At 45.6% G+C, this 13,153-nt stretch overlaps 1 protein-coding gene across 1 annotated transcript in view; it reads right to left on the reverse strand.

Moving 5' to 3' along the window:
• Positions 1–13,153, reverse strand: part of CREB3L2 (cAMP responsive element binding protein 3 like 2) — a 117,561-nt gene that overhangs the window by 19,179 nt on the left and 85,229 nt on the right. The window contains exons 3-7 of the mRNA XM_047095785.1: positions 10,408–10,583; positions 8,858–8,945; positions 4,037–4,221; positions 1,643–1,789; positions 371–429 (exon numbers count right to left, since the gene is read on the reverse strand). Of these exons, the coding sequence (XP_046951741.1) occupies positions 371–429; positions 1,643–1,789; positions 4,037–4,221; positions 8,858–8,945; positions 10,408–10,583 (655 nt within the window). The remainder of the gene's footprint in view (positions 1–370; positions 430–1,642; positions 1,790–4,036; positions 4,222–8,857; positions 8,946–10,407; positions 10,584–13,153) is intronic.

The raw sequence follows: 13,153 nt of genomic DNA on the forward strand, positions 1-13,153 counted from the left end.
CTGATTAATTAGCACTGCCCCTTCCTGCTGAAACAGTGCTTCTCCTCCGTGGAGAGTTCCAGAAACGTGAGCGTATGTTAATATTTACACTTGTTGGCAAGGAAGCCTTCAAGGACTTAAGGAACTTTGGTTAGAACGGTGTAATACAAATGCCTACTAAGACTGAGGGTACTTTTTACTTCCAGCCAAACTTAAAAAGCTTGCCCTCTAAAAACCACTAGGTGGCAGGCAAACCATAGCTGATGAACCAGTGGGCTTTAATGGTGGCCAGAACGAACTTTGCTTCTCATGAAAAACCCGATGCTTTGCACACTCCCGGCTCCCCATATATGTCACCCAATAAACACACCCAGTTTCGCAGGAGGCTTACTTTTTCTCCAAGCTGTCCATGTATTCTTTCTTCTTTCTCCTACTTTCCTGGGCAGAAATCTGAGATATAAGGGGAGAAAAAAGGATTCACTTCCTGCTATATCGATAAATCAATTATGTGTAAATGGAAGAAAGAGATCTGTTAGTGCAGACATCACCGGAGTAAATCAGTTATGTGAAAATGGAAGACAGGAGTCCGTTAGTGCAGAAATCACCAGAGTCCTGCTCACTGTTGTAGCCACTCTTCATCTATTTATCCTGCTGGCTCATCTGTGAATCACCTCTTCTGACCACCCTGGTTTCAACCAGCCCGTGTTCTCCCCAAACTAGGTCCCGAGTGGGAAGCATGGCGGGCCTGAACAGAACACGTGAGTCACAGACCATCTGTAGGGTCCTGGATAAAAGATTTCAACGCCGTGAGCCTCAGCTGGCTGGGCTATAACACAGGAACTAAGAGGGTTGGGCTTGCTCATACATAACCCCCTACTGGTTTTGCACATGGACCAAGAGCCATAACCAAACTTTCTTTCTTCCTTTCTTTGCCTCCTCCCTCCTGCCCTGCTTGTGCCCTAGTCATGCCCCTGGGCGTCACCAGCCCCGATTTGCACTATAGGGGGCAGAGGGATAGGAGACTGCAGAACAGTGGACTGCAGAATTTTTTAAATCAAAAACCCAGTAAAGAAAGAAAATAAATACCCATAATGTATTTATGTTTAATATAAATTATATACATGCCTATGAGACCGAAATATTGTGCACATCATAAAACAGAAACTTGAAAGGCTGAGATAAAAAAAAAAAAAAAATAATGAGAGTTCTAGTATCTTCCCCTCACCCTTGAATGGATCACCCAGGGCACCCAGGAGTCCACACACCCAATTTCGGATCCACTGACCCAGAGGATGGGTGGAGGGGCTGGAAGAACACAGGGGTGAGTGGTGGCTGCGTTCCCGCTCCCCACCCAGGGGAAAGGCAAGCCGAGTCTTGTCCCCCTCCATGGGACGGGTCCTCGGTGGCCACTGGGAAGAGGGGAGTAGGGGCATGCAGGCTCACTTCTGGTCACAGTCTCTGCTCATAGAAGCACTTAGATTTGGGGCGCCTGGGTGGCTTAGTCGCTTAATCTTCCCACTCTTGATTTTGGCTCACGCCGTGATCTCGCGGTGTGTGGTTTGAGGGAGCGATTCTCTCTCCCTCTCTCTCTGCCTCCCCCCCCCGCCCTCAAATAAATAAATACACTTAAAAAAGAAGCAGCACTTAGATTTGAAGGGTTCACCTTGTTCTTGATTTTCCTCCGGATTTTCTTCAGAGCCTTCTCCTCTGATTTTGTTAGAGGCAATTTGGTGGGGATGGGATAGCCCTCGGCGATCAGGGTCCTCTTCTCCTCTTCTGTCAGGACGAGTGGGCCTGATCCTTGAAGTTTCTGTGAAGTTCAAGGGGGGGCGGGCAGAAGAGGGTCAAAGCACAACAGCTGAGCACGCTGAAGAAACACGCAAACGTCTGAGAGAAAAAGATGTCCGTGTGCTTCGGGGGAGAGACGAGCATTTGCAGTGGGGGCAAAGATGCTGAACGCACTGTCGTGTGACCTGGTGCAACCTAAGGATTACCACTCAAAGGAGACCACCCATCCGTTCCCAGAAAGTACCCCACTGGCGAAGACGTCAGAAGGAAAATTACAGGGTTCGTTTCTCGCATCTCGCAAGATTTCGTGGCCTTGCGGTGATGGCGGATACACCTGGAGCTCTGTCTGTGAAAGAGTGTTGTTGTTCTCCTGAAAATGCAGTTTTGCAAGATGCTCTCCTTGCGCCGGGGGTCGCTTCCTGTCCCCCGCTGACAGCTAAGGGGCCAGAAACGCACCCGCAGCCACATCCCACGGAAGTCTCTGGCTTCAGTGGAGCCCCAGATCGTCCACCATCAGTGAAGATGAGGACTGTCGCTCATCTCATTTAGCCCCTAAGAGGATGATGTGTTTCTGACTGGTCAAACGAGCTGAGAGCCGACTGCGTGTGAGCCCCATGTTCCATGTCATGGAACACTCAACACAAACTGGGTCTCTCAAGCAGGAGCTTGTGCTCGAGACTGAGACTGAATTGATCCAAGAAAGGGTGAGGGCAATTAAATGTTACGCTGTGATAGCAGCTCAAGGTGCACGCAAAACCCGGGGAGAGAGACGCTTCTATGAGTTTGTGTGGTGGGGAAAGCCTCCGGGTACGACAAGAGACTTGAATCGTGCCTTCTGAAAGGAAGGGGATGATTTACACAGAGAGGGGAGGGCATTCCGAGCAAAATGCAGTATTTTGAAAAGTGATTGAAGATGCTATTCTGGAATGGATCAGAAGTTCTTGAAGCAGCAAAGGGTCAAGGCACCTAGTACAGAGTAGACATATTAGGGCCTGATACCAAGAGCTAACACAAGAAACACAACAGGCTCTGGGGGTGTGACCCCAGGAGGATTTCCTCCAAAAATGTGCAGACTGGATTGATTGGACGAGGGCAAACAGGTATACAGGATGAAAACCATTCTAGTTCCAAAGGGGTGAGGAGTTGACTTAGAGCTGGTAAAGACAGAGTGGGGAAAGTTAATTCCCCTGTCCTTGGTAATGGTGAGAGAAACGAATGTGGCCACAGATCCAGAACTTTCTGGGACACACTGAATTTAAATTTTCAAAATTAAGTTAATTGATAGATGGTTCTTACAGAATTTCGAATATCTCATCCCATTCAAATTTGCTCTGTGATATAAATTCAATGCGATATAAATTCCATAAAGTTGATTGTAAGTTTTTCAGATTTCATAGACATCAGTGCGCTCTTCAGAATAGTAAAAAGTTAATACCTAGCCCTATTTTTATTGGGGAAAAGGTGCCCTTATATACTTTAGGGATGAATGATGAGTCACGCTTTCTAACCTGAGTCTCTGGAGTAAGAACTGTGCCACACAGGGGCGCCTGGTGTGTGTGCCACATAGTGGCTCAGTCTGTTGAGCCTCCGACTCTTGATTTTGGCTCAGGTCGTGATCTCACAGTTCATGGGTTCAAGCCCTGCGTCGGGCTCCGTGCCAAGCATGGAGTCTGCTTGGGATTCTCTCTCCCTCTCTCTCTCTCTACCCCCCTCCCTCCCTCTCTCTTTCTGCCCCTCCCCAGCTCATGCACACACACTCTCTCTCTCAAAACGAAAAAATAAACATTAAAAAAAAGAGAGAGTCTTGTACCGCATACAAAAAGCGTTAAGCTCTGTTTTTGAGCTTTAGACGTCAACACGTTTCATCGCCGACAAACTTTTAAGTTCATTAAACACGGTTTATTTGAAAAATATGTTCTCTCGCAGGCCGCAGGGTCATCTAAAGTGATGGTAAATATCTGCGACATGATTTGGAGGAGGAAGGCAACACCACGTTTTTCTCCCCTGTGCTTGTAGCTGCGTAAACTAAGCACATGAGCGGTAACTGGATACGCACAGGGAGAGGAAGAGAATTTGTGTTAGCGTGGCCGGGTGACGGGCAGGTCTTCAGAAAGGGCTGTACGATGGTTATCGCCCTGTTTTAGCGAATTAAACCAACAACTTCCTTCCAAGAACAAAAATCAAGCGGCCTTCAAGGGCACCCCCTCCCAGTGAAGCTCCAAGTGACCGCGGGGGAAGCGTTCGCGCCCAGAGATGCCAGAGTACTCACGTGAGGCGCTGTGAGGAGAGGAGAGCTGGACAGGGCGGAGGGGGCCCGGGCCGCGGCTCTGGCGGGGCTGTGGGTCTGGGGCAGGCCGAAGGGGTGCAGGCGGGGGTTGGGGCTCAGGCTGCCCTCCGAGTCACTGCTGTGGCTGCTGGGGGGCGTGGGAGGTAAGTGCAGGTGTTCCACGGAGGCTGAAGAAAAGAAAGCGATTGCATCCATCAGACAGCAAAGAAGCAGGACCTGGGGGTGGTTCCACGTCTGTACATCCATTCAGCCCGACTCGGGGCAGCTGGACCGAAGGCTGAGGATTCTGCGGGTGCTGATGCGGAAAGATCTAACATATACTGCTAGGAGGGAGGGGGGAAATCAAGCAGCCCTCCTTTTGTGTGAAAAAGGAGAGAAGGGGAATACATCATATTTGCTTGTCTCCGCATCGAGAAACTGGAAAACATGGAAGAAACTAATAAAATTATGACCTCGGCGGGGGGGCAGCGGGAAATTAGGGTAGACAGTGAGAGCGCTGGCATAACTTGTCACTGTATCACTTCCTATCATGTATATAGCTTGACGTGTAAACCACGTTAATGTATCGGGTACTTAAAAAAGAATCTTTAAAAAAAATTAGCAAAACTTGGGGCCCCGGAGGGTTTCCAGTGGCTGCTTTGATTGATAAAAGCTCATGTTTCTGAAGGAATGTGCCAGGCAGGGCCAGCCATTCTTCCTTCAGAGAATTTGAAATCCATCCGCCGACAGATAGACAGGTGGGCGCTGGAAAATAAACGTGTGGTGGGGACCTTTCTGCCCCACAGTCCCCTAGCATCTGAAAGTCCACCCCTCGCCTCTCCTCAGGGAGTCACAGACACATTGGCTGCGGGAGCCTGGGAGCCTCGGTCGGTGTTATCACGCACACACCTGCAGGGCAGCAGCGAGGGGCTCCGGAGGGAACAACCCACTCTGAGTTCAACCTTTTTGACAAAGGAACTCTCCTTTTTCCGACCTGTGGACATTGTCACTATGCTGAAATCCCTTGAGAGCCAGCCACTGTTATCGAGCCGAGGGACATAACCCTGAGTAAGCCTTTCACCCCGTGCCCCTCCAGGGCCCCCAGGACAACAGAGCCCTTAGCACCTCGGCTGGGCCAGACAACAGCCTGGGGCCGCGGAAAGGCCTTAGCCTCTTCTCTCCCATAACTAGAGACTGCCGAGGTGCTATCAGTGGGAAGGGCCTTCTGAGGCACAACTGACATAAGAAAATCGATCCCACCCACAGCTGCCTTTGGAGGTGACAAGCAAGGACCAGGTGGCTCTCTCTCTGAAAACACCTGAATATCCCAGGTAACAGGGAGTGTCCCTCCCGGCCACCCCTCCTGCCACCCTCCCTGCTCCTCGCGTCACGCATTTCTTTCTTCTCTGTCTTATTCTCTATTTTTAAAATTTACTTTTAATTATTTATTTATCTTTTGGTAAATGTTTATTTATTTTTGAGAGAAAGAGCAGGAGTGCGAGCAGGGGAAGAGCAGAGAGAGACGGAGAGAAAGAGAGAGAGACAGAGTCCTACGCAGGATCTACACCATCAGCACTGAGCCCGTTGGGGAACTCGAACCCATGAACTGGGAGATCATGACCTGAGCCGAAGTTGGACGCTTAGCCGACTGAGCCACCCGGGCACCCCTCTCTCTAACTACGACCTTGTTTTTCTCTTTTTCTAACGTACCACCTTTCACTAGCTGCTTCCCTTTTTCTCTGCCAAAGTCTTGCCAAAGAGCTCCATGGGTTTTTAATGTCTATGGGTATTCTTAAAGCTAAAGAATATTCTTTTTTTTTTTTAATTTTTTTCAATGTTTATTTATTTTTGAGAGAGACAAAGACAGAGCGTGAGCAGGGATGGGGCAGAGAGGTGGGGGGGAGACACAGAATTGAAAGCAGCTCCCTATGTGGGGTTTGAATTCACTGACCGCAAGATCATGACCTGAGCCGAAGTCGGATGTTTAACTGACTGAGCCACCCACGCGCCCCAAGCTAAAGAATGTTCTAAAGTAATCCATATATCTCTAATGCCAACACCCCTGCCAACAGTTCCAGGTGTCTGAAATGTGTGCCCACCTAGGAAGGAGTCCTGAGAGAGTTAACCAACGTGTCGGATGACTTAAACAAGGAGGCCATTAGACTGAGATGGCTTTAACGCTGTGGCCTAGGTGAGCAAACCTAAAGTCTGTGCTTGTAGATGCATCAAGGTTACCCAATTGAAACCTAAGGACAAGCAATTCACAAACAGCCAACCAGACTTCAGACTACAGCCAATCAATAATTTCTTTGCTTTGCTTCTGCAAATTATAAAAGTCTCTCCCTGAGCTCCCATTGGTGGAACTCTCCTAACCACTTCTGGTTGGGCACTGCCGATTTGAATATGTTTTTGTCCAAATAAACTCCTAAAAATTTTTTTAATATGCCTCAGTTTATCTTTTAGCAATGTTAAAAAAAAATCCCCAAACCCAGGAGCAAAACCCATTAGGGGTTCCCACTGTCTGCCACCCTGTGCTGTTACATTCTGGAGAACTAGCCAAGTTCTTGTCCTTTTCACTTAAGCACAGTCCAAATTATTCTAATCCTTTTCTCCTTTCCAAGCAGAAGGTACCCCACACAAAAGGGAAACGGCATGACATGGAAAGTGAAGGAAACGTGAATCCCCTCTTTCTTACTTATTAAGAGCCACTGACCTGGCTATCGGGGCCCTGATATCAGATTTCTAAATATCATTTGAAATGCCGGTCTCAGATTACTTGCAAGGTCTGGGGACAGCAAGCTACTTTGCCTCGAAACTCCACTGCATACAAGGATATCGAATTTCCCTCTCTCTGTTTAATCTAGGATAATGAGGAAGGACTGCCTGCCACTTACTTTACTCTTGAAACCTTTCTCCTCCAGTGATCTCAGATTCTGAAGTCACTCCAGGATTCATTGTTATAGTGAGGACACTTTCTGAAGCATATTGCGACATAAACTAAAAGAGCAAGATGCATTTGCTAGCTTTCGTGAGAATGAAAAGAATTACTTTAGAACAGGATATAAAGCTGAAAGGTGCTAATGGAAACACCCAGTGGAAAGAAACATTGTCTCTATAGGGATTCTAGTCGATATTACGAATTTTAAGAATGCAATAATTTCTTACTGACAATAAAGGCAAATGCCAACCCTGATTAAACTGTCGCAGATAAAACCCTGAGTTAGTCTCCAGTGCAATGAAATGCTGGTGCCTTTATGAGAAATGTTCACATGTAACACCCACACGTTAAGTACACACTGTAACACGGAGGCCTTTTCTATGGCAAATGCAGATAAGAATTTCTTATTTGTGGATCACACTAATGATCTGTCCTTCTAACTATGTGCTGAAGATATAAATAAGAAGGAAAATGACGGCAGGTCCAAAGGCACAGATGGAAGAAACGCGGGACCCATGCAGGAGTAGCTCAATAAAAAAGGCAAAAAAGCTTCCTTCTACTCTATGACACTTGTGGGTCAGTGTTTGGAATTCCTCACTATGGGCTTCAGATGAGAACAAGATGGAGAGGTCAGAAAGAAACCAACACAGGGAAAGAAAAAGTGAAAAATATGACAACTTCAAGTCTGACCTTATTCTGTTCCAAATGGATGGCAAGACGCCCAGTGAGATGCAGGAACTAATTTAGAAATAGGGAAGAGGCTCTTTGCAACTACTGTCACTTAAAGTCAACATATATTTTTTATTAAAAAAATGTTTTTAATTGTATTTATTTTGAGAGAGAGAGAGAGAGCAAGCAGAGTAGGGGCAGAGAGAAGGGGAAGAGAGAATCCCAAGCAGGCTCCATGCTGTCAGCGCAGAGCCTGATGCAGGGCTTGAACCCATGAACCAATCATGACCTGAGCCGAAATCAAGAGTCGGACGTTTAACCTACTGAGCCACTCAGGTGCCCCTAAAGTCAACATTTGAAAACACTGAATGATCAGACAAATTGTGAATTCACTTTACAAAGGGTTTAAACTCGAGTTGTTGTAAACAGGCAAGGTGCCTTTGCAGACATTTGTTTATTTGCCTCTACTGATCACCGAGGCAGCACAGAGAATTGGGTTTGATTCACACACTCACACCCAAAAGGGCAGCAATTGCGTTGGTCATCAGCACCCCAAGTTCATAGCTGACTATAAAGGTTTTGAAAAAATACCCCCACGAGGAGTGAAACTAAATGAAAAGATTCAGCATAAAAGATTCAAGCATATATACACAGGTAAAAGGTTCAAGTACAAACATATATGGGAAATTAAATTGTAGCTTTCCAAGTTTGTATTTAGAATCAATGTTTTATATATATGTATATAAATATATACATATATATACACATATATAAATATATGTAAATATATTTTGTAAAAATATTTGTAAATATATGTAAATATATATAAATATAAATATGTAAATATATATACATATATATATTTAATGTTTATTTCTGAGGCAGAAAGAGACAGAGCATGAGTGGGGGAGGGGCAGAGAGAGTGGGAGACACAGAATCTGAAGCAGGCTCCAGGCTCTTAGCCGTCAGCACAGAGCCCGACGCGGGGCTCGAACTCACAAACTGTGAGATCATGACCTGAGCCGAAGTCGGTCGCTCAACCGACTGAGCCATCCAGGTGCCCCGAGAATCAGGGTTTTAAAGCACAGAGCTGTTTCGGAAACCAAGCTACGCCTGCGGTACAAATTAATCCCAGCACTTTCTCCCGCATTCCCTTTCTCCTTCGACTGTGCTCTGACGTCTAGTAGCCCGAAGGGAGGCAGGGAGGGTAGACAGACCTTCTTTAGGAGAGAAGTTGAGGAACTGATCCACTTCATGAGGCTCCAGCTTAATCTTAGGAATAATGGTCTGGCAGGAGGAATCAACCTGAAGGGAGAATTTCAAACAGTTTTTAAAAACCGGCAACAACCTCGTAGGATCACCAGGGAAGCTAGCTATTTGTCATCTGTGTGTCGCCCTCCAGGCAGCCCTGCTTCTCCGAGCTGGCGGTAACCTGGCTGAGCACAGGCTCCTTCTTTGACAGGGAGGAGGCTTTGTTCTTAACCTTTCTCTCACTGCCAAATCTGGCACTACAGCTCACGGAACACTCAGAATTCCAAAATTAAAAAACCAGGGCAAATTCATCAATGCTTCCTTCTATTGTTTTTATGGTAACATAAAGGCATTTTATCATGCAACAGTCTGGAGAATTTGTAAAGGGCCACGGGCCTCCGCCAGTTTGTCCTACGGCAGGAAGTGCATGAACCAAGCTGCATCCATTCCCCTCCAGGCTTCCTCATGGTTGACGACATCTAACCATGAAACAGTACGGAAAAGAGAAAAGGTCTCTGGCCCGTGAGTGGAGCAGGGCCATGACCCTGACCTTTCTTAGTTACATACTAAAACATCAACTGAACCAACATCTCGAGGAGCAGGGAGACTTGGACACGCTCTAGAAGCCCAGGGCAATGAACAGATCCAGGCAGCGAGGGAGAAAGGAATTCTAGAGGGCATTGTAGAGGTGTCCTGTTCACAGTCCCTCATCTTTTCCACGATGGGTTGTCAAGAACACTAAGAACAAATATGGCGCCTCTACTCTTCTGTGTGACCTCTTCCTGAACAGGTACAGGTAGATATTACACCTTGCTCAGAGGACATCTGACTTAAAGAACATCAGTAGAGTCACTGTTTATAACCCTTGGCTCTGAACTTTAAGAAAGGTAGGGCTGGCTTCCAACATCTGGAAGAAGATGTGTGAGTATGATTCTGGTCGATTACTAGATACCAGAAATATCTGGAGAGAAGGTAGAGCAAACTAAATTCTACTTCCTGTAGGCATGGAATTGAACCAGGAAGAAATTCCCAATTTTTTATGTTTTCCGTGGGTAATACGATAAACGTTGGTAGGTTGGAGATCCCTGAACTGGGTCAGGGCAACTCCGCATTGCACTAGGAAAGTAAAATGTTACACAGGAACCAACATTCCAGTTAGCCACCGCATGCAAGCATGCATCATCATTTAACCCCTCTCTTTCCACTGCCTTAAAACTAAAGAGTTGTTTTTTTTTAAACTATAGATATCCATCTATTTTTTTTTTAATTTTGTAACAGCAATCATCGGAAAAATGAAATCAGACTCGCTACCACTTTTTCTGAACAATGTCTTCAAAGGAAGTGGTATAACAAACGCTGACCCCAATAGGTATTGATATATACATACGTACATACGCAATTATATATCCTTAAGCATATACAGCCACTAGCTCTAAAAAGGTTAAATGCCTTATTGGAGAATGAGCATCCATATCTTTTGATCCAGTGTGTGTGTATAAAAGAAAATTGAGTATACCCCAGTATTCGGTTCCAGGAGGGGTTCCTCCTTTTCAAAAGGGGTGGAGATGGCCGTGATGGTCAGAGTGACAGAGGGAACAAGTCCCGGGGGCGGCTCCTCTGTAATCGGCTCTGTCTTGATGGTTGTGGATGGAAAGTCTGTAGACAGATACCATTTCTCACTTTCCACTTCATCTATGGGAAAAAGATAAGCACACGTATGAATTCGTCCAGGGTATCATACATAAGTAAAACAAACGACTACTGAGCTTGCTCCTCAAAACACAGTTCCAACAATAAAGGGCAGAATAGGAGGAAATAAAGTGAGGATGTGAGAGGGGAGAGAAATGGATAAAGAAATGAATGGCAAAGTAAGAATCTATACCTGCATTCGCTTGAGTGTAAGTTTGCCGAAATAAACGACAAGGATACACGGAAAAGAAAGACACCCACCTTCCTGGTCAGGGTAGCAAGAAGACTGGATGGATGGGGAACAAGACGGGAGGAAGAATCTCCACGTGTGATGTTTTACACTATTTGTTTTCTCAAACTAAGTGAATGTGTCATCTATTCAAAAATATAGAAGTACATTTAAAATTAAACAAATGGTTTGAAACCAGAGTCTCAGGAGAGACAAATGGGGACCACGGATAGGTGGGCTCTATTCTACTCTCAATGGACAGTGATTTTTCCTTTCTTTTCTTCTCACTCCCTGTTTTTGTCCTTCTGTTTCCCTATGACCCCACTCATACCTTAAGCCCGACCTAGAATTCCAGAACTTTACTTAGCCCTCTGCAAAACTTCAGGGTTTATAATAAACATCTGCCTTTGCTGAAATGGATCAAATATCTAGAGAAAAGGGCTGGATCTTGGCTTGCTACTGGCTTTCATGGTTATCACAGGCCCGGGATTGCAACAAAGCATTAAGAACAGACAGAAGCACCTTGTCCCTTAATGCCCATTCTTCTAGACACTTAACGTCCACCTATTTCTTACCAAATTACTTCAGCACTACTAACTGAGCACAGTCATGGAAAAGGAGGGAATAGTTAGGAAGGGAAAAGACAAGGAGATAGCAAACAGGTTCAGAACAAGAAAAAACAAGTCAGAGATTCCCAAAGTCAGCATTCCTTAGCTGATACAATTTTTATTAAAATGAGGCTAAAATGAAGCAAAGATACATTCCTTGCTTTATGAAAAGGTTTAAACACACACACACACACACACACACACACACCACATGTTAAGTGAACCATTACTATACCAAAGAGCAAAGTCGTTCCCATTAGGACTCAAGTTTTCTTTTTTTTTTTTTTTTAATTTTTTTAAATTTTTAGTGTTTATTTATTTTGAGAGAGAGAGAGACAGCACGTGAGCAGGGGAGGAGCAGAAAGAGAGGGAGATACAGAATCGGAAGCAGGCTCCAGGCTCCGAGCTGTCAGCATAGAGCCCGACACGGGGCTTGAACTCACGGACCGTGAGATCATGACCTGAGCCGAAGTCGGCCGCCCAACCGACTGAGCCACCCAGGTGCCCCAGGACTCAAGTTTTCTTAAGAGAAGGTACGCGAAAATCATTCAGAACTGGTAGAGGCGGGGAAAGAGCAGGCATAGAAGCAAAAACTAAAGGTTGTAATTATTAAAACTGTATTTCATAAGCAACTTCCTTGAAACTCAAGAAAAAGTTAGATTCACATTTACAAAGGAAAATGATCTCCCCCTCCGCAATCCAATTTATAATTGACTAGCTCAGTCCTGATTTCCTGAGGCAAAGGAAAGATGGGCAAGACTTCTGTTGGTTGAAGACATTTTGCTTTTGGAACTAGTTCCATAAAGCTGTTGAGTGCGATGGTGTGATGGGAGAATTTCCATCATTCACAGGGTACGCACCACATCCTGGCTGAAGGGGGAGGGGCAGGAAACAAAGGGCCTTTTGATGGCGGCCAGAGGAGAGAGACCACACTGTACTTGACACAGAATTCTGCTGGCCAGATGGGCGCCCGGCTCAATTTAGAGAAGCAACTGGATGAAGAGGCAAAAGAAGATTCTAATGCCTCTCCCAAAATGAGCTTAAGAACTAGAAACTTCTGTCACCAGCAAGGAAGACACACTCAGGACAGATTTGGGGAAGAGTTGGAGAGACAGAGTGCACAGATCACACTTTCTCTATTCAGGAATGGCATATGGCTGCCTTTGCTTTGTGAAGTCAACACTTACAGCCTGTCCACACTAAGCAGTATTTATCCCTGGCAGAGAGACTGGAAGAGAGATAGTAAGATAAAATACAGCCTCAGTGTATGTTAAAATTAACAGTAAGGAGACATCCCTGAGAAAAGGTCGCACAGGGAATTGTAAGATAAGACCAGACCCACCCCCATGCACTTACGACCACTATGTGATGAAGCGTAATTCACAAGGCAAAAAAAGAAAAGGCAAAAATAAAAACAAAACTATAAGACAAACTGAAGACAGGTAACACAATCGGTTCTTCCAGTGTAACTAAGCCATCCTCAAAGCACATGCATTCATAACATAGGTCAGGGTAGTTGATATTCTTTTAAAATATTTTTATTTTATATTATTTTTGAGAGAGAGAGAGTGAGAGAGAGTGTGAGCAGGGGAGAGAGGCAGAGGGAGAAAGAGAACCTTAAGCAGAGTTCATACTCAGTGCAGAGTCTGATGCGGGGCTCAATCTCATGATCCTGGGATCATGACCTGAGCTGAAATCAAGAGTTGGACGCTCAACCGAATGAGCCATCCAGGCAA

Source organism: Lynx rufus, unplaced genomic scaffold (genome assembly GCF_022079265.1).
Source record: "Lynx rufus isolate CCGP_SWC_20201006 ecotype Redwood Valley unplaced genomic scaffold, mLynRuf1.p SCAF_4, whole genome shotgun sequence".
In the NCBI taxonomy this organism is placed as follows: Eukaryota; Metazoa; Chordata; class Mammalia; order Carnivora; family Felidae; genus Lynx; species Lynx rufus.